The sequence below is a fragment of the Enoplosus armatus genome, chromosome 17 (genome assembly GCF_043641665.1).
Source record: "Enoplosus armatus isolate fEnoArm2 chromosome 17, fEnoArm2.hap1, whole genome shotgun sequence".
Classification (NCBI taxonomy): Eukaryota; Metazoa; Chordata; class Actinopteri; order Centrarchiformes; family Enoplosidae; genus Enoplosus; species Enoplosus armatus.
The window spans coordinates 11997615-12020156 of record NC_092196.1 but is presented as its reverse complement, the minus strand read 5'-3'; the positions used below and the strand labels follow the sequence as shown (position 1 = coordinate 12020156).

Here is a 22542-nt window from a genome sequence, read left to right as displayed (position 1 = left end):
GCTAGAACACTCTCATTGTATGTGAGGGAAAACCCAGGAGTATGTTGTGCTGTCTATAATGAATAAATTCTGTTTTCCTGCTCATGCTGAAATAAAGGTGATTCCTTTGGATTGGTGTTTTTAACCACAATAAAAATATAAAGGGATGATTTCTTTAATGCATACTTAATTAGTTTCTTGGCTTGAAGATTGTTCTAAAAAGATGAATCCATAAAGCTTTCACATTTTTGTTAGTGCTACACCATCCTTCTATTAACAGCCTACAGTAATGAAGTTTGTCGAGACTACATCTTAATGTACCATGTAATATGAAACAGAAAATATCTCATTTGAAGACAACAGCTCATTATCTGAAAAGTTGTTGAAAATGAGGCTAATAGTTATTCAAAAGTAAAAAGTCAGGCTAGTTTCTTGAACCTGAACAATTAAAATCGAACACAATAGCTCTCCATAAAACTATCCTACCTTTGTGGTGTTTTGGGTTGCATTATATTGTATCTAAATAAAAGGTGAACAAAATATGTATGAATACCTTTAATATATTAACGTGATTTCACATTAATGTCTAGACAGTCGAAGCATTCTTTTCCCAGACCATAGCTTTATTGTAGACGTGCAGTATATCTCTTCTATGTGACACCACAATCGTCTATGTACAAATGTAATGAAGGTGCAGAGCTCCTAATGAATTTACTCTCGTAATTTAAAGGGTAAAAAGAGGAACACAGTTCAGGAAAACCTGAGCCAAACATTAACTTTCCACAGTTTAGCCCTCAATCAGAGACAGTAGACTGATCATCAACTGCAGTGCAGACACACCTCTACACTGTCCAACAGTGTCCAACACTGAAACTCAAAGGTAAACATGAAGCTAGCCTGGTTATGTTCAACCTGTTGGAACCGACATCGATGAGAATTTTAAGGTAAATTCAAGCATTCATGAAAATAACCAAAACATACATAACAAAAGGATTAATAACAGGAGGGTCATTTCATCCCTAATAAAACTTTTGACTATCTGTAGGATTGATTCTGTTATCAGCATTTTTTCTTACGGTGATTGACAGAAAACCTTCATGCACGACTGTGATGAATGATGAGTCTTTGCTGCCCAAATGACCTCAATGGACATTTGACAGAGAGGTGACTGGTGCACTGGGACATCCTCTTGTGTGGGAATACACTTTGGGAGAGGAACAGAGCAGGTAATCTGGGGCTGGGCTTGGTAGGTAGGTCCCTACTGATCCGTCCAGAACCTTTGTGGGCCTCATCCAACACCCAATACTCCTCAACCACCTGTCCCTTCATAATGTGGCTCTTCTTGCTTTTACGCTGTCCTCCCTTCTGCCCTCTGATCTACTGATGAAGCGTCTCAGTTCCAGGATGACCTTTTACCTTTAAGAAGAAGGAAAAAGAAAAAGGTTGTAAAGTGGACTCGTGGTAAAGTCAAGGCAGTCCCAGTTTGAAAAACAACGCCATGTAATAGATGCAGACCAGACATTTAGGACATCCCAGACTGACTAGACATCCAGCTGATTGCAGGCGTGCATGCATCAGTGTTATTATGTGACAGCCACGAACCAGATAATTATCCAAAAAGTAAAGTGTTGCATAATGCATCACATCTATTTGTGAAGAACAGAGCAGAAAAAGTGGAGTGGCAGAAATAAATCCATACCAGTCCTACCTGGTTTGTGGCTGTCAGGAAGAACTAAACAATTTCTTTAATTTGGAGAAGAAGCCCCCCTCTTGTTTCAACTCTCCTTCCTTCTTGTTACGTCCGCTTTGCCCTGCCTCTGACCGCTTACCACTGCTGCCTCCATCTGGACAGAGATTAACACTGCATCAGCCAGGCTTTCGACTAGGTACAACTTCCTGTCCTAGAATCCTATTTCAGTCGATCAGAGATGTATCAAGTAAAACAACTAGACTACAGGGACAGGTAGCTCTGTCAGCGAGATTGTCCCCTTACCTGTGGTGGTGGCAGTGACACCGCTCACCGTCCCCTCCACCTCCGTCTCGTCCTCAGCGTAGCTCATTAGCAGGGATTTTTGTCTGTCTGTCAGTGTCCTGCACAGGAAAACAGCGTCTCATGATCCTTGTGATCGGGAAACAGTTTTTATCCCCTTTCTTCTAGACTACAACAAGTCATTGTACTCAATCACACGGCCCTCTCATGGCCCCATCAGGTGTAAATGCAGCATTGTAGCAAAAAGATGAACAAGGCTGCTTGTGTGTGGAGTCTTACTTGGGTATTTTTACTTTGACATGGACATAATGGTCTCCATAGCCATAGCCACTGACACGAGCGATTCCCTTCCCTGCCAAATGTATCCTCTGGTCTGTCTGGATGCCTGCGGGGATCTGAAGACAAGGAAAATCCAGTCATTTATTACACTGTATTGATTTGAAATGTTTCCCCATTAGAGGAGAAACCTGAGAATGTATGCGTCTACTTACTGATAAGTTTAGTGTTTCATAAAGGCCCTGCGTCCTGGCCGTGCCGCCCAGGATGGCTTGTGCCACAGAGACAAAAAGGTCAGAGTGGATGTCTGCCCCTTCCCTCCTGAACACAGGACTTTTTTGGACCTGGAAAGACACCAACCCAGAACACATCACAACCAATCACACATTTCATCAAAACGTCAAAAGGCAGTGCACCACTGGTTGTCTGAACTGTGTTAATTCCAAGTCAAACAGCTCAGACAGCTCAATGCTAGTCTACAAGACAATCTCATTATAACGTGCACTTCATGGAGAGCTTGTTTATTTCTGGCCTGGCTTTGTTGTGACATCAGTACTGATACTAAGGAGCTGATGAAGATACTCACCCTAAATGTGATGAAGATCTCCTTCTTCCCAACTGGCATTCTGACTGTCTGACCATCCTCCACTCCTTAAAGCAAAAACAAACACATTCTTGACAAATGCAGAATCATGGTCAGCCCGATTTCATACACAGGTGGACTACAATTTTAAGTTCTGCTTTTACTTTTCTTCTGACCATTATGGTTTGTGAAGAGCCTAAACCCACAGATTTAATTTCAGTCAAGGATCAAACTATTTACTTTATGCCTTTATTATGTGTTATGTGGGGAAATATTTTCACAGTTTCACACAATAATATGGAAGGTTATTTGGCAATTAAGAAGCAAAAAACAAATAAAAATTCAAGACAAAGTGCAGGTTTAACTGGAGAAACGCAATAATTTATTTCCATTTTTCCAGTTCTGGCATAATGAAACAATATTTTTTGCAATGACTGTAGATTTAAAAAAAAAATGCTATAAAAACATACAACAGGCATTTCATCCAAATTATGAATTACATTCAGCAGTGTAGCTATACTTTTAAGCCCTTTTTATTCACAGATTTTGCCTACAACAAGTCAGCTGAGCAGAGAGTAGTTACTTCTGACTATGGCTAATACACTGCTGGGTGATTTTCATGCTCATTAATAGCGGTAAGAGAATATATCCTTGAGGTATTTACAGTATGTAAACAGTAGAACAGACAGTTAAGTGAGACTGACCTGCAGGCACAGGAACCATCACAGCCTTCCTCTGCTTGGTCTGCCCCGCCCCACGGCAGGAGTGACAGGGGGTGGAGATGACTGTGCCTTTGCCACCACAGCGACGACACGTGGAGCGCATCACAAACGGGCCCGTGTTCACCGTCTCCTACAGGGAGGACAATGCACGCGTTTAGTAATAAAACACAAATGTTCTTTGAAGAAAGGCAGAGTGTCGGAGCTCTTACCATGCCGGAGCCGTTGCAGAAGTGGCAGTGCTGGACTTTGGTGCCTGGCTCGTGGCCCTTACCGTCGCAGCGCTGGCAGGCTGCTTCTATGTTAACGGATATCTCTTTGTTGACTCCCTTTGCTGCCTGAGTGAACGTCAGCTCCATGATGTACTGTGTCGGAAACAAGAGGGTGTCAGAAATGCATCACTCTTAATATGCACCAATAAAAATGACCAAATGAGAACCAGATGAGCTCTCAAAAGCTAAATCAAAGGTTTCACTCCCATTTTACAGTATTCCACTAACCTCCTGTGGCTGATCAAATATGGCATTGAAGTCTCCAAAGCCTCGGCCTCCAGAGAATTCCCCAAAGATCTTGCGGAAGAGCTCCTCTGGGTCCACATGGCTGGCCTGTCCAGTCCAGTAGTGCTGCCCTCCACCGGCCTGACCAGCGTCAAAGCCCATAGAACCGTACGTATCGTACTGCTTCCTCTTTCCTTCATCACTCAGGACCTGAGAGAAACATGGAGCAAGGTTTTAGAGGTTCATTTGTTATTCTAATGAGATGGTTTTACCTGGAGGAGATGACTATTTGTAGAACACACAAGGGAAATTATACAGTAGATGTGTCAAGTGAAAGCTTGAATAAAGACTGAGACTAAACCTCATAAGCTTCAGCCAGCTGAGCAAATTTTTCCTTGGCTTGTGGGTCATCTTTGTTGGTGTCAGGGTGATACTTTTTGGCCATCTAAGGGACAACAGACACAAACACACTGTCAACTACTGTGATGATTGGTTGTCTGTAAGTCAATACAAGCTGTGAGTGTATGTCAGGCAGGAGCAGACCTGGTAGTAGGCTTTCTTGATCTCTTTCTGGGTCGCCGTGCGAGGTACGCCAAGGATCTGGTAGAAGTCCTGCTTGCTGCTAGCAGGGGCACTTGTGTGAAAGGGCAGTGTGGTGACAGCATGGGGGGATTTGATACCTGAGAAGTGTCACAACATAGTAAAGGTTTATGTAAATACCATTTAGAACAGTAGTTCTGCATTATAACTGCATTCAGGCAGCACTTGATAACTGGAGATGATTTAAACAATACGCTTAGTGGCTCTGCCAATAGCAACAACAAAGACTGTTGACAATAAAACAAGTTCTGAAATTCAGTCTTGGCGAGTTCCCCTTGGGGTTTGAGTATGGTTAGGCGTCACAGAGATGCCTGGTTGACATTAGGGCTATGTAAGGGGAAACACTTTGCCACATAATCTGATGGGTCGCAGAATACGATGCAACACTGGCCTCAACCCCTTTCAAATGCAACTTGATGACTGCAAACCAAAGTTAGCTAAACTGGTTGCATCACATTATTAAGTATCTCTACGTGCACATAAGGAAACGCGTTTGTGTTACAAGCTCATCTTATCTTTAATGCTCGCTTGAGCCCTTATCAAGCTACGTCAATTTAGTTATTTTACCCTGCGTCACACGAGTAAATCAGACATTTCAACAAATTTAGCCTAGCCTAGCCTAGGCTAGGCCAATACACCACTCACCTGACAGTCCTCTCAATGTCAACGCTTTCCCTGCTCCGCCACACATCAGGTTCCCTCCCCGCCACAGCTTTTCCGCTCCCAGTGTAGAAATACTGCGGACGCCTCCATGGCCAGCGCAGACAACCGCACTGACGGCCCTGCGATGTCCAGAGGACACGATGACTGTAATCCAGCGTGAGGAGGAGCGGGCAGCCGAGGACGCCATCATTCTTTCACCTACCGCTGCTCCGGACACACTGCGCATGTCCGGGGCGGAGTGGGCGTCACCGACAGCGCAAAGACATTCTAGTTGTTTCGAGATGATGCTCTCTCAAGAAAAACGAGCCTCAAAAGTTTATCTTAAATCTTACTGTTGCTCTTTTTAAACTCTACGCAAGTTGCTCCAACAGATAACAATTAGGACTGACAAAAAGTATTCAAAAATGATCAGTTGCATTGCGCAAACGAGCGTCACAAGTGTCAAGTTAAAAAAAGGATGCACATGTTTTAAGACCCGGGGTAGCACGTGACAGAGCAGTGCGTTCTTTCGTGCTTGGAAAGGGGTAAACCCCGCCCAACCGGACAGCTGTGTGAAGCAAAGCGAGCGGACACTGCGCGGCCAACCTGAACTGTCAGCTGTAGCAGGAGTCCTCTGCCGAGTACCAACCAGCTCGACAGAGACACCCGGAAGGCACGAAAGTCAATTTGAGAGGGCAGCATGAATCGCTTTAAGACCTCGAAATTCAAAAACACCACTCCGAAAATTGCCAAGAAAGATGTGAGTAGCTCACGATCGTCTGGGTAGAGCCAGTTTTCCTAGCTAACATTAGCATTGGTCATTAGCTGGGCTACTTAAGTAGTGTTTTGGGGAACGCCTGCCTGCAAGGGATGTTGAACTTCCTGCATCTGGAAGGCTGCATAGTATTGAGAGAACTATACGAAAATCTGGATCCACACACTAGTATCCACACGAACTATAGGCTACTGGTGAAAACTACGAGACATGTGGTTGCATGGGGCTGCTAGCCCACATCGGATGTTGACGCCCATCATCATGCTATTATATTATAGCTGAGTTTTCTCATGGCTTTACAATTATCATGTGGTATTGCACATTTTTTGACTGCACACTTGGAGCGATGTTGGACATGCACAGATTTGCTATGTCAGCCAAAGGGGAAGATGAACATTTGAATGGCAAATGCGCGGAGTGGTATTACTATCATGATGCGTGAAGTGGTTTTACTATCACGATGCCTCTCTTTCAGTGCTAATTGTCCTGTCGGCTGCAAGAGGCGACATGTCTGGACGGCACTGGAGTGTCTTGCATACTAATATGCAAACCTGCCATTTTTCTTGTCCTCTTGACCCATTTGTTTCAAGTCGCAACGCCTGCAGCTCTCCTTGCTGAGGTGGATTATGTAATCCCCTACCTTGTTTTTACTGAGGCACTAAAATTCCTGGCATGTACAGAGACAGCGGGTGGCCTTGGTATCTTTCCAATCTCTGCACAGGATCTGAGACAGCAGGTGGTGCTTTGCTGCTGTGAATGTTAAAGTAGCCCTTCACACAACAGACCAATGAATATGTGTGACTGACTATTCCAGTGCTCAAGTCATGTGGCCGGAGCTGTCATATCAAACACTGAACAAGAGAGAAAATGGGGCAATGAACAGAAAGTGAGAGGAGCGGCAGGCTCATAGGGATTTAAAGAGACAAGAAATCAAAGATGAGTGGGATGTTTTCTCCTCAGATTATCCAGAACAGCTTGAATTTTCCACATGGTGGAAGAGTAGTCACTGGAGTTGTCTGGGAATCAATTTAGTCTGCTCTAATTTGGCTGCCTCTGAGGTGTCTGAACTGTCTGTTTTGGTGCCAAGGCTCTAGTCATGGGCCTGCGGATGGATTCACAGCCTAACTCTTTAATCCTGAGAAAAATGCAGACAAACACAAGCGTGTCAAGTGTCCTTGATGTTATCCATGCAGGACAGGATGCTCCAGATACAGTAATTCTATCTCTGGACGCTGAAAAAGAGTCGAGTGGTTGTACCTGTTTGAAGTCCTAATGAGATTTAGTTCAAGAGAAAGTGAATAAGACTCTTATGCAGGTAGTGGTAAGGACGTGTAATCTTGAGAATTATAATAAGCACAACCTTTTATGTGGCTAAATCAGAAGAAATCAAGTGTAGGATTGTTATTCATTGGGGTCTTACTTACAACTTTAACTTAAACACACAGCTTGGGTGTGAGCTTCTGTCACACCAGCGACACATTTGCATTATGTCTACTTCTCTTTTGACAGACACACTTGCAGAATATGTAGTCCTGTTAGGATAGATGCATGCTTGTTGAAGGCTGCTTTGAAATGCATGGGTGCATAAACAGAGCAGTGTTACATCTTTCCTCAGCAGAGCTGTTTCAGCTGTTAAGTGCCCTCTGTAGGCCAAGTGTCTGTCCTGGTTGCTCTCTAACAGTTTTCTGTTAGCAGCGCAGCAGTAGCTGTTGGAGTGTGTTGTACAGACGCTCTGTCCTCTTGCTGCTCTTGCCTTGTTAACGTTATGAAAGAGGTTTTAAGAGGTCTCCGCTGTGCAACGCAGGGAGCTCTTCCACTTCCTCAACACTTTTTCAGAGGCAGTTACGTGTGTGTGCGTGTGTGTGCGCGTGCCCTCAGCTAAATGCTTCCTGTTTGTTTCTGTGTTCACTTAATTTTATTCTAGCTGTGTCAGCAGACTGATGAAACACTTGAATGACATTTCTGTTTCTCTCTGTGATGTTTTCTGACCACAGTTGTCTATGTGCACGATCACACCCTTGTTTCATTCATTATGATCCCTTACTTGTGCTCTCCCTGTCTTTTAAATCCAGGAATGGATCAACAATGTCCGAGCCGGTTCCTTCTCCTGCCAGGGGAACCACATCAAAGCGAGCTCCAAGCTGGTGGCTTTCAACACTGAGCAGGCTGGTAAGGCTGTAAAAGTGTGGTCAGCACGTAGGCAGAAGGATCCACTTTGTAGAGCTTCAGCCCTGTTTGTGCTACCAGTCTGTTCAGAATATGGAGACGACTGAATCAAGTTAAAATCAAACGAAAAGGATTTCCCAAGAAATAAGACATGATGTTATTCACGTGTTACTTCTGTGACTGAATAGTTATTGAAGATGCATTCATTTACGGTGTTCAGACCCCAAAAATTCACTGTGAGCTGGATGGAAAGTATACTATAAAGACTCACAAAGCAGGTTCAATGACATTCTCTGTGTATGTGTTTGCAGGTGGAGGTATGCTGGGCCTGTCCTCAGTCAAACCTGGTTCTGATGGCCAATGGACAGTCACCCAGATTTCCTGCCATTCTGGTAGTTTGTCTTTTATACTTTTGTCAGCACATCTCAGTCCTCTTGTTTCCCTCTGCCACCTCTCCAACCCTCAAGGACGCTCTGGTCTCTTAAAAAAAAAACTAATCACATGAGAAATGCAAATGCATTTACTCAGAAATTAAGCTGTGACCCTGATCTAATTATTATTTTCCATTTGTTTGTCTTCCTCTCTGTCAGATCTGGTGACTGATATGGACTTTTCTCCTTTTGATGAAAGTCTCCTGGCAACATGCTCTGGAGATGAAACGGTGAGCTCTTTCATGCCCTCCTTTCCATCCTTCATTTGTTCCTCTTTTCCTTTTTCTCTTTCTTTGTATTAATGTTGTTTTTTCTTGTCAGAATCAGAATCAGAATCGGAAATACTTTATTGATCCCCGGGGGGAAATTGTACAGTACCGGTGCTCCCATTCAAGAGTAGAAAGTAACATAAATTTAGGACTAAAAGTATGTACAAAATATAAAAATAAGAAATAGAAAATAAAAATATACACCTTGACAATATTTAAGTGAAAAATAAAAGTAAAAAAAATATACACAATAACTTGTTGGCGTATACTTACACATTAGTCCACTTTCCATCCTCTCAGGCTTTGTTGTTCCTGGCCAGAGCTTTGAATACGACATGAACCTGCTCGGTTTTTGTTATTTAAACCTTTTGAAGACTCCCTCCTCTCAGCACATTATCCCCGGCCACAGGTGCCCTAGCTTACTGGAATCTGCTGAGCGTGCGTCTGCATCTTCAGACTCAGCAGCTCGGTTTACCTCCGGAACCTGTGTAAACACACACAAGTATTGCCACACACAGACCTACAACACACACACTGACCAGAGTGGTCTGCAGTGCCCAGGATTTGCAGCGCACTTTCGTTCCTCTTATCTTCCGCCAACAGGACATATTCTTTCGCCAGCTGGGTTGTGCTGAGCAAGTAAATTAGAGAGAAATATGACTGAGGGAATGTATTTTTCCAGACTTAAAATGAACTCATTATAATGCAGTATCATTTCATCTGCTCTCATATGTCAGCATCAACCAGAAATCCAAGGCTGAGCACAAACCCTGAATTATGCAGTGCGGTATCATTTAGCTAGAACATCTAGAGACATCACTTCATCTCTGGGTGTGATGCTGCATCTACATCGAAATGTCCACAACTCATGCAGAACTGACTACAGTTGTCTGCTGGTTCAGTCATACCAGACCTGTCTGGTGTGGCTTCAGATTAGACAGATCCCAACCATTTCATTTAATGTTCAAATGAGCAGAAATTCACTGAGGACTGTTTCCATTGAAGTGGAAGGAGAAAAGAGTGGAGAAAAGTTCCTGCTGGTTAGGAGGAGAAGATTAGATGTGTGAATTGTAAGGTGTGGTGTTTCCCTCTCTCTCTGTGCGTACAGGTGAAGCTGTGGCGTTTGTGTGATCCAGAGCTGCAGCAGCCCAGCAGTCCGGAGCTGACCCTGCATCCGGGTCAGGGCAGGCTGGAGCTGGTGCTTTTCCACCCCACCTCCTCTGGTTTGCTGGCCGTCGGCGCCACCAAGTCCCTCCTGATCTGGGACACCAGCTGCCAGGATGCACCACTAGCAGGTAGCTACAGCTGGCGACATGAGTGATGTACACACGTTTGTTTGTGTGCACAGTTTATATTGAAACACACACCACAACCAAAATGTTGTCAAAGTCTTTGTCGTACATCATGCACTGTCTATTGTGTTTAACATTTCAGTCTCTGTCAGTTAGTCTTCAGTTTTCGGTGTTGCCTGTTTTTGTTTCTATGTGCAACATGAATATATATATATATTTGGAGTGGAGTGAAGTGAAGTGGTTGGTTTCCTTTTTTTTTTTCGTTGGGGACTGTCTGACTGACACTGCCTACGTTTTACAGCCCTGTGGCTCTGTCTATGTGCCGGAGCAGCAGAGGTAATGTTTTGGTTTGCAGTCCTGGTCCCAGTCTCCCCGGACTGGCCTCAGGATGTAGTCACTATCCTCTGGCCTCACCCTCCCCTCCCTCCACCACAAACACTTCGCCCCTTCCCAATCCCATGACAGCTGGCCTGGCTGCTGCTGCTCACTGCTGATCCAACTTTTCATGCGCTGTACCCCCACACACCGGCTTTCATCACCCTCATTCATATGTGATTGAGGAACAGTCATGTCTGAATGATAAAAATCTATATTTGTGTGTGTGTGTTTGGGTTCTTGTTTTTTTTCTTTACTGTTTAAGTCAAACCACTTTGTATGTAAATATCTTAAGTGCACCCCTCATCTTTTTTCATCTGTGTGGTGTCATAGTGAAACTGAACAATTCACACAAGCTGTGCTGTGCTCACTTACGGCACTGCAGCCTAACATGTGTCATGCTCGTATTTCTCTCATATAAGGACAATCATCCATACTTTGTATTATTATTATATGTTTTCTGAATTTTGTGTGCTTGATTTATGGCTTCATCTCTCCCTTGCATTTTTTCTCAGATGTTGTCTGTCGTGTTCTCTGTCTTGTCTGTATCTGTGCCGTCATGCTGTGTTCACAGTATGTAGCATCATGTTTCTTCTTTTTTTCTAAACCTTTCTTTTTTATTTTTTTTGTGTCCCTGTCTAACATCAACATTGTGTCTCTAGTCCTGTCCTTCTCCCACCTCTCTAAATGACTATGTGTGTGTGTGTCTGTAGTTCTGGAGCAGCACAGTGACCAACTGCAGAGTCTGAGCTGGAAACAGGACGGTTCCCTGCTAGCCTCCTCCTGCAAGGTGATGACAACTTACACTGCACCATATATATATATATGTTTTAAAGCATGATAAAGTTTGTTTTCTTCCCCAGACATCTTTATTCCTGTATGGACCCAAGTTTGATTGCTGTAGTTGCAGTGTGTGACCACTAGATGCAGCCAGTGGGTCACATTCAGTGCACCATGCCTCACATTGGACACTGCTGCTCCTTATCTGTTTATATGGGGTTTATTCAATCAAAATGTCAACAAGGGTAAAGCTCATAAAAAGGGCGTGGATCACACCACACATTGGATTAGGAATTAGTGAGCAGTTCTTTAGAGGAAAAAATAACAAACTTGGAAAGCCCTATGACGTAAAAGATAATAGCCAGTTTGTTTTAGTACTGTAATAATGACGACGAAGAAAGAAACCTTGGCCACAGTTGATAAAGAACCCGTGGAGATTTTTCCTCATCAGACTTGAAAGTGTATTAACTTGTTAATTAGGGCACTGACAAGGGCACGAGTCTGTGTGTGAAGAATAAATCTATCAGGGTTTTTGTTTTGTCGTGACCCCACCTGACCCCTGAACCCCCTGCTCCCCAGCACTCACCCCTGTATGTCCCTTTGAACCCTCCCATCTTTGGTGCTGGTTTACATCTAATCTGGAGCTGGCGACCTTCACTTCTTTGACGTGTACAGTAGTTATGTAGCATGCAGCGAAAAGCTAAAAGTCTCCCTGGGTTTTTATGCATCCATATGGCCCCGTTCTCATCGGTATCACCAGGAAATAATCACACAGCTTGAAGGGCTTTCCATTAGGTTGTTAATATTTTGTGTAAGAGGAGGAAGGAGGGAGGTTGGGTTTATGAGCAGGGGGCAGAGAAAGAAGGGATTTATGAGTTGAGGTGGAATTGTTTCATGAATATATTTGAGTTATAGGAAGAGCTAGAGGCATTTTCATCAGTTGAGGTGAACAAGTTATTTGTTGGCAGTTTTTATACTCAGATTTTGCACCACAGTGAGTTTCTTTATGTATTTACATCCTCATTGAGACCAAACACAGACTGATTGATGTGAAAATGAGGCAGAGGGCCCTGGTGTATACTTCAGACAAGACATGATGAGCGTACTTGTGCTTGAGACGGAATAAACGTTGACACAAAAATCCACCACATGTGCGTACTTAACAGGTATGATTGTCAGTCCAATCCCCGTTGTTTGTCTTTGCTCTGACAAGTAACAAATTACTCCACCCATCACAGGCTACGTCCCAGTCCTGACATTTACCTTGACAGGATAATCATTCTCACCAGAGCTACCAATGTAGCCTGAAAGGACAAGGCACCTGAAAAGAAAGGGAGGGGGGGAGGTGAGCCAAGATCAGAGTCGGGGGGCCCCAGAGGTTCTTGCCCTGTTGGCTCTGGTGTCATTTAACCCAAAAGGCCCCTTTCAATCTCTCCGATCCAACTTATTAAAGCAAATAGGGCCCGCCAACATGTGGGTCCAATCCCCCCAGCCCTCCCATAGGGTAAACATTGGGGCACAGAGCTGGGGGGGAAGATGAGGGGGAGACCACCACCCCAAAGAGCAGGAATCATGACAGGCCTCGTTTGGACCTTGAGAGATGTATATTTATAACACACTTGGAGGGAGAAAGGCGGCATTCATTTTAGGGAAAGCAAATCCACAGGTAGTACGAGTGGAGAGGGAGGGAAGCCTGTGTTTAGCCAACTGATGGACGGGACAGGGTGGTGTGCTGTTTAGAAATGAGGTGTCACTCGATTTATGGTGCCACGGTCCACCTTGAATTTTGAAAGTCACATTATAACTGAGCTCCATACCATATTTCCTGCTGTGAGAAGAGTGTGATAGATGAGGGGGATCCTGCAGTCTCAAGCTGCCAATCACAACAGGCTGTGACACTGGTAACCATGGGAGACTGGGAACGGGAGGGAGGGAGGGAGAGAGAGAATCCCTGGTTGAAGATTCCCACCGTCCGTGTTTGTGTTTGCATACATGTGAAAGTTGTGTGCTGAAGACTCGCAGTGAAAACTCATTAGCAGCTTGAAAGTGAGGCTCCGTCACTTTGATTAAACAGCTGCTGTCACACACACACACACACACACACACACACAAGCACACACGGCTATCCTGACCTTCCATCTGTGCGTTTATGAGTCGAGGTGTTTGTGTGTATATATGGGTTATTGTCATAGGCTTAAGAGAGTGTGTTTACTTGTGTGTTTACTTGTGTGTTTGCTTGTGTGTTTGCTTGTGTGTGTGTGTGTGTGTGTGTGTGTGTGTGTGTGTGTGTGTGTGTGTGTGTGTGTGTGTGTGTGTGTGTGTGTGTGTGTGTGTGTGTGTGTGTGGTTGCTTGGTGGACACATCTGTACGTGAGCAGCCCCTCATCTGAGTGTTTGCACTGCCAGATAGTTTCCTCCCTCATGTTGTTGTTAACACTTAGCTTGATATGGCAGTGAGTGAGCTTAATTTTATATGTACAGCAGACGTGTGTGTGTGTGTGTGTGTCTGGTAAATAATCTGCACAATTAATCAATAATGAATGTTCGCAACAATGTTCCAGAGGTAATGTGGTGTGTGTGTGTGTGTGTGTGTGTGTTGTTCTGGCACTGCTCTCTGAGCCTTTGGCTTAGGCCCAGGTCACAGAGGCCTGAAGACGTAGCCTTGGGGCATCATGTTCGTGGGTGGGCTACACAAACACACACACACAGATAGAGAGAGAGAGGGAGGCAGATAGAGAAAGGGCACATTAGGAAACCCCACTGTTTGCTATTCAAGCTAATAAACAGCAAATAAATCCCCTCTTGGATTGCTGAGGAAAGCAGGATGAAGAGCAGCTGAAGCTCACGCTGATCATTGGTTTCAACAGTGTTGTGTATGGCTGAATGTTGCATGGTGCTCCTCTGTGTGTGTGTGTGTGTGTGTGTGTGTGTGTGTGTGTGTGTGTGTGTGTGTGTGTGTGTGTGTGTGTGTGTGTGTGTGTGTGTGTGTGTGTGTGTGTGTGTGTGTGTGTGTGTGTGTGTGTGCTTGACTGTCTCATTGCTAGCCTCCTGATTCCCTTTGACATGTATATGTGTGTTAAGTTTGTGCGTGGTTTAGACTAAGCCCTTATACTTATTACCTGCTATCAGCCCCGTATGTCTGCTGTGATCACAGTCTCACAGCAGTATTGAGTGACACGGCTGGAGACGCGCATGTCCCGGTCACAGCCTGGTCCCATTAGACCCCATTTCCTCTCAATCATGCAGGAGTCTCTCTGATTGGCTGCCGTGATTGATGCCGAATGCCTGTTTGGGCTGGCCGGTGTCGAGGCTCATGAGGCCGTGGAGAGGTCACTGGATTGCATTAGCTGACAATGAATCAGTCAGATCACACTGATGAATTGAGAAAACTTCAGAGAGCTTGTGTTATTCTTTATCTGAGTTATACTGAGGTGGAGGGACTCTTTATTAATATGTCGCGTTCATATTTCAGATGTCCATTTTAGTTTCTATGAAAACAATTCCAACTGGCTCAGAAGCCTTTAATTCCTTCGCCCTTTTTTTGTGAGAACTTTAAATCTTTGACCTCCCTTGCACGTCATAATCACACACAATTCACAGTTAAACACAGACCAAAATTATACCGACAGTTGTTTTTATTATTGTGTCCACTTCATTGATATCAATGAGGGTAGGCTAAACAACAGACACACCCCTCTGTATAATGCATCACAGTTCAACAGCACCAGAAACTGCAGCCTCCAAAATGATCACACAGTTGATTTCAACAAAAACTGAACATTATAACTGCCATGAAGGATTTATTGCAGGACTGCATTAGTTTTAGGTAAGTGTATCTAATAAACTGGCAACTGAGTGTAGTTTAGCAGAATCAAACCAAGGTGCCAACAAAAAATCTTTGAGTTTAGACATTTAGCATTAAGCTGATATATGACACTATGTCATATATCATGATTCATCTATTCATATGAATCGTTTCCAGCTTTCTTTAGTCCTACAGTTAAGTTTGTCTTCTTTTTCTTCATCCGTCTAGGACAAGATGCTGCGAGTGTTTGATCCCAGAGCCCAGCTGACACCTGTTCAGGTAAGTCCCCTAATAAAGCCCTCACCACACTGCCAAAACATCTGGCAACTGCTCTGAAAGAACAGGGGAATCAAATGCATCTATCCATCTTAGAAAACACTTTATTCACAGAACTTACACAGAACTTAGATATCTGTCTCCTGTCACTCCACTGCCATTTACTAAGTACTTACTAAAGTAAGTTTTTTTCCCTCCACACTACATCTAGTGATAAACATGTTGACAGTAACCCAGTGAGCTCACCACTGGCCACTCTCAGTGATTCATCTGCTATTGATTTATGGATGTGCTACCCAAGCTGCTCTCCTCTTCCCACGGGTACCTATCCCACAGTAAACCAGTACGACCATGAACCTCTCCACTCACACCACTCCCGCCTTACATTATTGGAAATCTCTCAGTAATGAGGCCTCAGCCAATAGGACTCCGTCACAACCAATGAGGAAGTGGAGCGTTGGAGCATTTGTGTGTTGAGGGAAGATGAAGATGTCGAGGAGGAGGGGGGGTTGTTGTGAGAGGCCGGTCAGTGTAAAGCAAATATTCTCACACTTTTCAGTGGTGGACCTCCCAGGGCGTTTTAATTACTGAGATGCTCAGTCTGCCTCAGGCCGCGGGCTCTCTCATTTGTAAATATGAGGAATCCTGCAAAAACACTACATGCCGCAACAGATTAAATACTACACCACAGAAATACCTGGAAGGCACATCACCCTGTATGGAAGTCAGAAGGAGGATGACTGCATATTTGTGTCTCTGCATGTTAGTGTGTGTGTGTGTGTGTGTGATTTGAAACTCTGACACTTTCGTGAAAGGCGTACTGTTTCAGAGGTATGTGATGTCATTGTCTCTGACAGGGAGGCAGACAACAGTGAAAAAGGTACATGCGGATTATTTTCTTTGTGGCACGCTTAGAAAGGTATGCCTTCACAACACAGAGTGCCAGTACAGCGCATGTGTGTCTGCGTTTGATTAAGTAACATGAGCTGAGTTGGCTGGCTCCGCTCCAGCGTTTGAACCTGGATGTTTACATCAGCTGTGTCAGTGTTGAAGTCCTTTTTCTGCCGCCTGTTTGAATTTTTCTCCATCCAGACGTGCTATGCGGACATGGAGCACAGCTTTTCAGCAGCGCTCAAGATTACTCAGATAAATGCTATTCCAGGTCCTCAGCCACTCCGCGTACTCTGTTTAACAAACTGAAGTAATTCGAATGAAATTTCACTGGAGTTGGATGTAAATCACTTCGTGCAGCCAAAGGAGCCTCATTAGTTTAGATTGAATCAGTGTTGGGTAGAGTCTGTCTGTCTGAAGCAGCCTCTCCAGTAAGAGCCCAGTGGTTACTGGTGGCGGGGATGTGCTGCTGGGACATTCCAGTCAAGTCTACGGCATTTTTGACTTCATTAGATAGTTGACAGTGGTGAGCAGCAGACCATATGGGAGAGAGAGAGAGAAAGTTAAAACATATTCCTGGGTTCAAATCTGCCTTAAGTACAATATAAAGATGTTTGTACTCTGAGTATTTCAGTTCAATGCTACTTTATACTTTTCATTTCATTTTCAAACTCAGTATCAAGGCAAAGCCCACAAGTCGGCACCAAGATTGTAAATTTAAAGGTGATCTGTGGTGTTAAAAAGGTTGCTTTAGACCGCTGGCCCACCAGGACGCAGAGAGACCGTCAAGCCAAGTCTACTCGTCTCTCTGTGTTCTCTCTCTCTTTCCCCCTCTCTCATTAATCCTCCTGGTCTCTCTGCCATAGAGAGGAGGACCAAGAAGTGAAGAAGCCTGCATGCTGTCCTCCTCTGCACATGGCTTCACCACCTCAAACCAAAGAAGAGTTAGGACCCAGATCAAAGTTATTAGAAGGGTTGCCCTTCCCTTTTTGGTTTCGCCTGTCTCTCCCGAGGTCCCGCTTTAAGAGGCTGTGGAGTCCTCTGAGAGCGGAGTGGGCAGAGCCTCACCCTGAGAGCTTTCAGATGTGAGACCCCCAGAATTGGAGAGCCTCTGCTACTCCTATTAACACCCCATCTGCTGAAGGAGGGTTTAAATGGTGCGGGCGATGAATCCTAAACACACTGAAACATGATGAGGCCAGCAATTTGGATGCATAGAAGAAGTGTGTATCTCTAATTTCTACACGGACCCGCAAAGCAATGTTTAACACCATAAAACACAACCCGACACAACGTTTGTCACTGTATCAGTGGTTACGAGGAGATTCCACAGAATTTGTTTGTTTGTGCCTGAAGCGAGGGCACAGTGAAGAACTGCAACTTTCTCCAGTTTGCATTTTGATCAGTGTGTTGTTGTACATGTGATGTGATGGGAGGGAAAGGCCAATCTGGCCACAAAGTAAACAAAGAGGGGCAGAGAAGTGTCCAAGCTATTTGAATCTGTAACCTCACTGTTTGGCTTCTTACACGAGAGCCAGTCAGTCGTCCTCATCAAGAGAAGCCGCAGCTCTTCTCTGAAAAGATTTCCTGGGGAAGGATATCTCACGAAAGCTGCAGAGCATTTCAGTGGAGCGCTTTTTTTTGTTTTGTTTGTTTATTGAGGTGGCAAGAGTTTGTGTTTCCCTGTGATACACAAACAAAGTGTGCTGTGTGAATCTAAAACAACCAGATCAGAGACAAAAGGCACTGATTGAGGATCACCTGTGCTTTCGCATGTAATATGTGCTATTTATTTATTTCCATCACATGTGTTTTTTTCCCCCATGCTTTCCCTGCATGCCCATCAGTGTCTATCCCACAGTCCAACGGGTTACGCAGGACAAAGGCACACCTCGCCTCTATCAGTAGCTGGAGAAGTTAAAGTCATGTCTGGAGTTAGAGCCTACCTCCAAATGCAGTCAAGACAGCAGCCCTCTTTTTCTTCCAAATATGGAGGACACAACCAGTGTATCATTTGCAGCCCTCCTCCATCGTATGCCAAAATCCATGGTATGCCAATCAGTTGTTGTGGCAATGCTTGTGAACCAATAAAGCCTGGAAATATCATGTAACCACGTCCTGATTATTATGCATTTGCATTGAAGTGGTTAACCATGGCTTTTAAATGTACTACTTGAACTACAACAAGTGACAGTTTAGTTTAATAAAAACCAGATAAATGAAAATGGGGACACTGTTTTCCAGTTCTCCACCATTCGTAGAAGTGAAATTCATGACATGTGTCTCACTCACTGGTATTTGCACTTGGTTGGCTGTTTATAGAAAAGCTTTTTTTTTTTTAAGGCTAGTCTGTCTTATTTGGACAGGAGGTGTACCTACATGCCCACCCCCCTCCCCCCATCTTTCTGAGGATCCAGCCCCTGAGCTGGGACACAGCTCATGTGTATCCGCTGGTGTCCTGGTTCCACCCACGGCAGCGTAATCGTGTGGGGCTGGCTCATCCCTGTGGCCGGCACTGAACTGGGTTCTCCCCTAGCCAGGTGGGGTAAATATAGGCCCTAATTACAGCTCTGCCCTCGCTGTATTTATGGGAAATAAGACTGCGCAGGGTAATTAAGGTCTTGGACAGGAGGAGCAGTATATACTGCATCTGTAATCAGTGCAAGTGTGTATGTATGCGCACGAGCATACAGACGGTTGTATTTAGGTAGCTGGCACACATGGAGAGAGTGCGCGTTGGTACATGTGGCATCCTTTCTCTTTCAGATTTTGAATTCTGTTTTGTTGTCTGTTTTTCTGTTTTACTTATTTTTTTTCCCAGTCTGTCCATTGAAAGAGCACTTCGACAAATATTTGAGCTGATATATATCTTCTTTATATATCTTCCAACACATCACACACATAACAAGAGTTGTGAATAGATTTAAATATGAAATCAACCACCAGCTGGAGTCGTCGGAAGGACACGGGCCACTTATGTTACTTAAAGCTGCATGAAAAAGTGAAAAGGTGTAGATTAAATTATTATTTTCAAGCGGTTAAAATTGACCCAAATCAATTAAATCCTATTTCCTGTAAGGATAGCAAAGTGGTGAATCATCAGGCACCAAAGATAAACATTATGTGCAGCATGAAAGCAGCTTTTTTTTTTACTCTCTTGGCTATTCTGGGTTCTGCCCATAACATCCCTATACTGGCCTCTTGTTTTCAGATGAGTTTCTTTCACATCTCTATGTAGTTAGGCCTCTGCCCTGCTTTACTGCACCGGACTGCACGACTCTACTGACCCAGCGCACAGCGCGAACAGGCGCATTCGCTAATCTGATCCTCATGGGACGATGTGCTTTGTAAGGACACATGTCTTAGCGGGCGTTTGTGACTCCTCTCTCCTGTCTCATTGTCTCATTGTATCATTTGATCTATCCCCAACATCTGTGTATTTGCTGAGTGTGTTATTCTGCATGCGAATGTGTGTCTGTGCACGTGTATGTGCGCGTGTGTGTATATACCATGTGTTCTTCAAATTACAGTGCTGAAAATACCCCTCATAGTTTTGGGCCAGTGCTGGCCGTAGAGCTGTCGATCTGTGGTCGCTGGAAGAGGAGGGAGACAGGAAAAGGGAATAGTTTGCTGGACTTGGGGGCCAGATTCCTCTTTTTCGGCACAGGCTTCTGCTGCTTTGGGTGAAATTAGAGAGGACCACGAGAAGGAATGGGTTTGGACTTGAGGAGGGAACGCTGGGCAGGGCCAAGGAAAGGCACAGCGGTTTCACTGCTATAGGTGGCTGAGAGCAGCCACTCATACCATCTTTTATATCTTGCCATAAATTACACAGACTGAACTCCCTGGTTGGTAGGTGTGTGTGTGTGTGTGTGTGTGTGTGTGTGTGTGTGTGTGTGTGTGTGTGTGTGTGTGTGTGTGTGTGTGTGTGTGTGTGTGTGTGTGTGTGTGTGTGTGTGTGTGTGTGTGTGTGTGTGTGTGTGTTTCCATACTTTATTGCTCATTACAGACATAATAAACTACATTTTTTACGTCCGTGTTATCTATGTGTCTTTGAATTCTTATAATTAGAAAAGTGTGTGTGTGTGTTATGGAAGTGGGGGGGCGGTTGTACATGTGTGCCCATGCTCAGATTTCTCATTACAGGCAGAATAAACTACCGGCGGGCACGGTGAGGTTAGTGTGTGTGTGTGTGGACTCTGGCAGGCAACACAATGAAGGTCTTTCACTGTTGCAGGAGAGTTTAGTTTGTATCACAGATGTAGACCCAGAGGGAGAAACATTCAGAGAGACGATGTGAAATGGAAGAACTTACTTTTGGTGTTCGTGCCTCTATATTCTGTTGTGAAGCTGTTTCTCCTCTGGGGGGGATAAGCTGAAGCGCCTGTTGTGTGTTTTCCTCTACTTGGACAGGTGTCACTGTCCCATAGGTTTCAGCTGTGGTATCTGTATTAGAGCCTGACGGCAATATTGGGAGGCCTGATTGTTTTTAGAAATAGTTATTATCAATTTTATGTTTACTGTTGTCTCTCATAATTGAAAAAAAGTTTGTTGTTCAACTGTTATATATCCTTCCTCAGACATAAAAACTACGGTTTTATTTGAGGGATCCTTGAAACAAATGTTGGCTTATGTTGTGTTTTTATGTTAAAGAAAATATCATCTGATTTTTTATTATTTTTGAATGTTTATATTGTTATCTGCCTCAAAATGCCAATATGGGCTGGGCTCTTATCTGTCTCAGATTCTGTTGTTGTATCAATCTGTATGATTAATTGATCAGTTGATGCTCAGAAAATTAATTAATTGTTTACTGGAAGTCTTTAGCTGAATTTAGCTGCTTCACCATTGTAAGGATTTTCCTGTTTTATATATTTATAAACAGAATATCTTTGGGTTTTGGACGGTTAGTCGAAGAAAACAATCAATCGGAATGCTTAACTTTGAACCCTGGGTAATAGATTAATATATTAATTGTTTAATTGAAATAATAATTTGCAATAATAATAGGACCTCATGAACCAAAGCATCTTAGGTTTGAGCCACAGGTTGAGGAGGGCAAGCTCAAAGTCACATTTATCCTTCAGGGTTCAGAAGAGTATCGAATAAAATCTTCAGATCAGATGTGGAAATTCTTCTCTCAGTCCCAAAAATGCTCAGTATTCTGTCGCACCAACAAATGAGTTCTTCTCACAGAATGTCAGCGCTCGCCAGCGATTATGAGATTTTGATGCTTCCCGCAGAATGAAGCCTGTTTGGAGTTTGGAGAATGTCAAATACTAACACCACAGGGATACGGAGTCCACATTGTGAAATGTGAAATATAATGTCTATAAAGACCTGGAGCTCTTTCCAAGAATATGTCGCAGCCTTAGTCAACGCTGAGCCCCAAATTCCAGCTACACAAGCTGCATAATTGGACCTAAAACCGGGCCAAAAATGCTTCCTTGTTTTAAAAACTATTCGTCTGTATAGCCAGTGTACCCGGTCATGCTTGTTGGCTGGAACCATTCGTGATAACATGTGATTTAATGGCTAGGTCTCTCACACACTGTTTCTGCATGTGTAGTGTGTCGTGTTGAACACAGATTTTTACTGCTAAATATGTGTTCAACATCAATTCCTCATTCCAAATGTAAACATGACATGGCAGAAAATATTCCTCTGTAGACACAGCAGCATTTTCACCTCCCTAGTGACTGTGTGACGGCATAAAGCACACAGCTTAAAGTAGTATGGCAAGATAACATATAAACACATTTTACACATATTGACAGTGGTGACTGGGAGACACATTTTTGTTTTATTTTCTTCTTAGCAACGCTATGATGCGCTCACATCCTCCCCTGCTTGTAGAAATCTCAGGTCCTCTATATAATAATAAAAGAAAGAGACAGCTGGCAGGAAATATGTCTTTAATTGTGCAAAGGTCAAGCTGCCAATTAGTAGGTCGATCCCCCTCTAATCGATGTAATCACTGTGACCTTTGACCTTCTCATGGCTGATAATAATGTACCTTTATGTCACCTCTTATTAGTCAGACATTTCAACCTATTCTGCATCAAAATGCAGTTGCTCATGTGTTATAATATCTCAAATGAGTTCATTTCTGCAGGTCTGTTTCTTCTTCAACATTCTTTAACCATTGTCTCACTGCTGTGGTTTGTCTCTTTCGACATACTCTCCCTCTTTCCCAA

General features: G+C 43.9%; 2 protein-coding genes across 3 annotated transcripts in view; one reads left to right on the top strand and one right to left on the bottom strand.

Annotated features, from left to right (window-relative positions):
- Nucleotides 1–562: 562 nt before the first annotated feature.
- dnaja3a (DnaJ heat shock protein family (Hsp40) member A3a) lies at nt 563–5533 on the bottom strand. Of its 2 annotated transcripts, XM_070922489.1 has the most exons (12): nt 5290–5533; nt 4588–4724; nt 4406–4489; nt 4048–4254; nt 3760–3912; nt 3533–3680; nt 2832–2896; nt 2461–2589; nt 2249–2364; nt 1973–2070; nt 1688–1823; nt 563–1395 (listed from the first exon to the last, which is right to left on the bottom strand). In XM_070922489.1, the coding sequence occupies exons 1-11, from the start codon at nt 5531–5533 to the stop codon at nt 1702–1704; spliced, it is 1503 nt and encodes a 500-aa protein (XP_070778590.1). In that variant the 3' UTR covers nt 563–1395; nt 1688–1701. The 2 variants fall into 2 exon arrangements, with proteins under 2 accessions (XP_070778590.1, XP_070778592.1); XM_070922491.1 differs by lacking the exon at nt 1688–1823 and having other exon boundaries at nt 5290–5497.
- A 419-nt stretch (nt 5534–5952) lies between these two features.
- The window catches only part of coro7 (coronin 7), a 103479-nt gene continuing 86889 nt past the window's right edge, over nt 5953–22542 (top strand). The window contains exons 1-7 of the mRNA XM_070923049.1: nt 5953–6046; nt 8134–8230; nt 8539–8619; nt 8818–8888; nt 10036–10222; nt 11308–11384; nt 15407–15457. Coding sequence (XP_070779150.1) covers nt 5987–6046; nt 8134–8230; nt 8539–8619; nt 8818–8888; nt 10036–10222; nt 11308–11384; nt 15407–15457 — 624 coding nt within the window. The 5' untranslated portion in view covers nt 5953–5986. The remainder of the gene's footprint in view (nt 6047–8133; nt 8231–8538; nt 8620–8817; nt 8889–10035; nt 10223–11307; nt 11385–15406; nt 15458–22542) is intronic.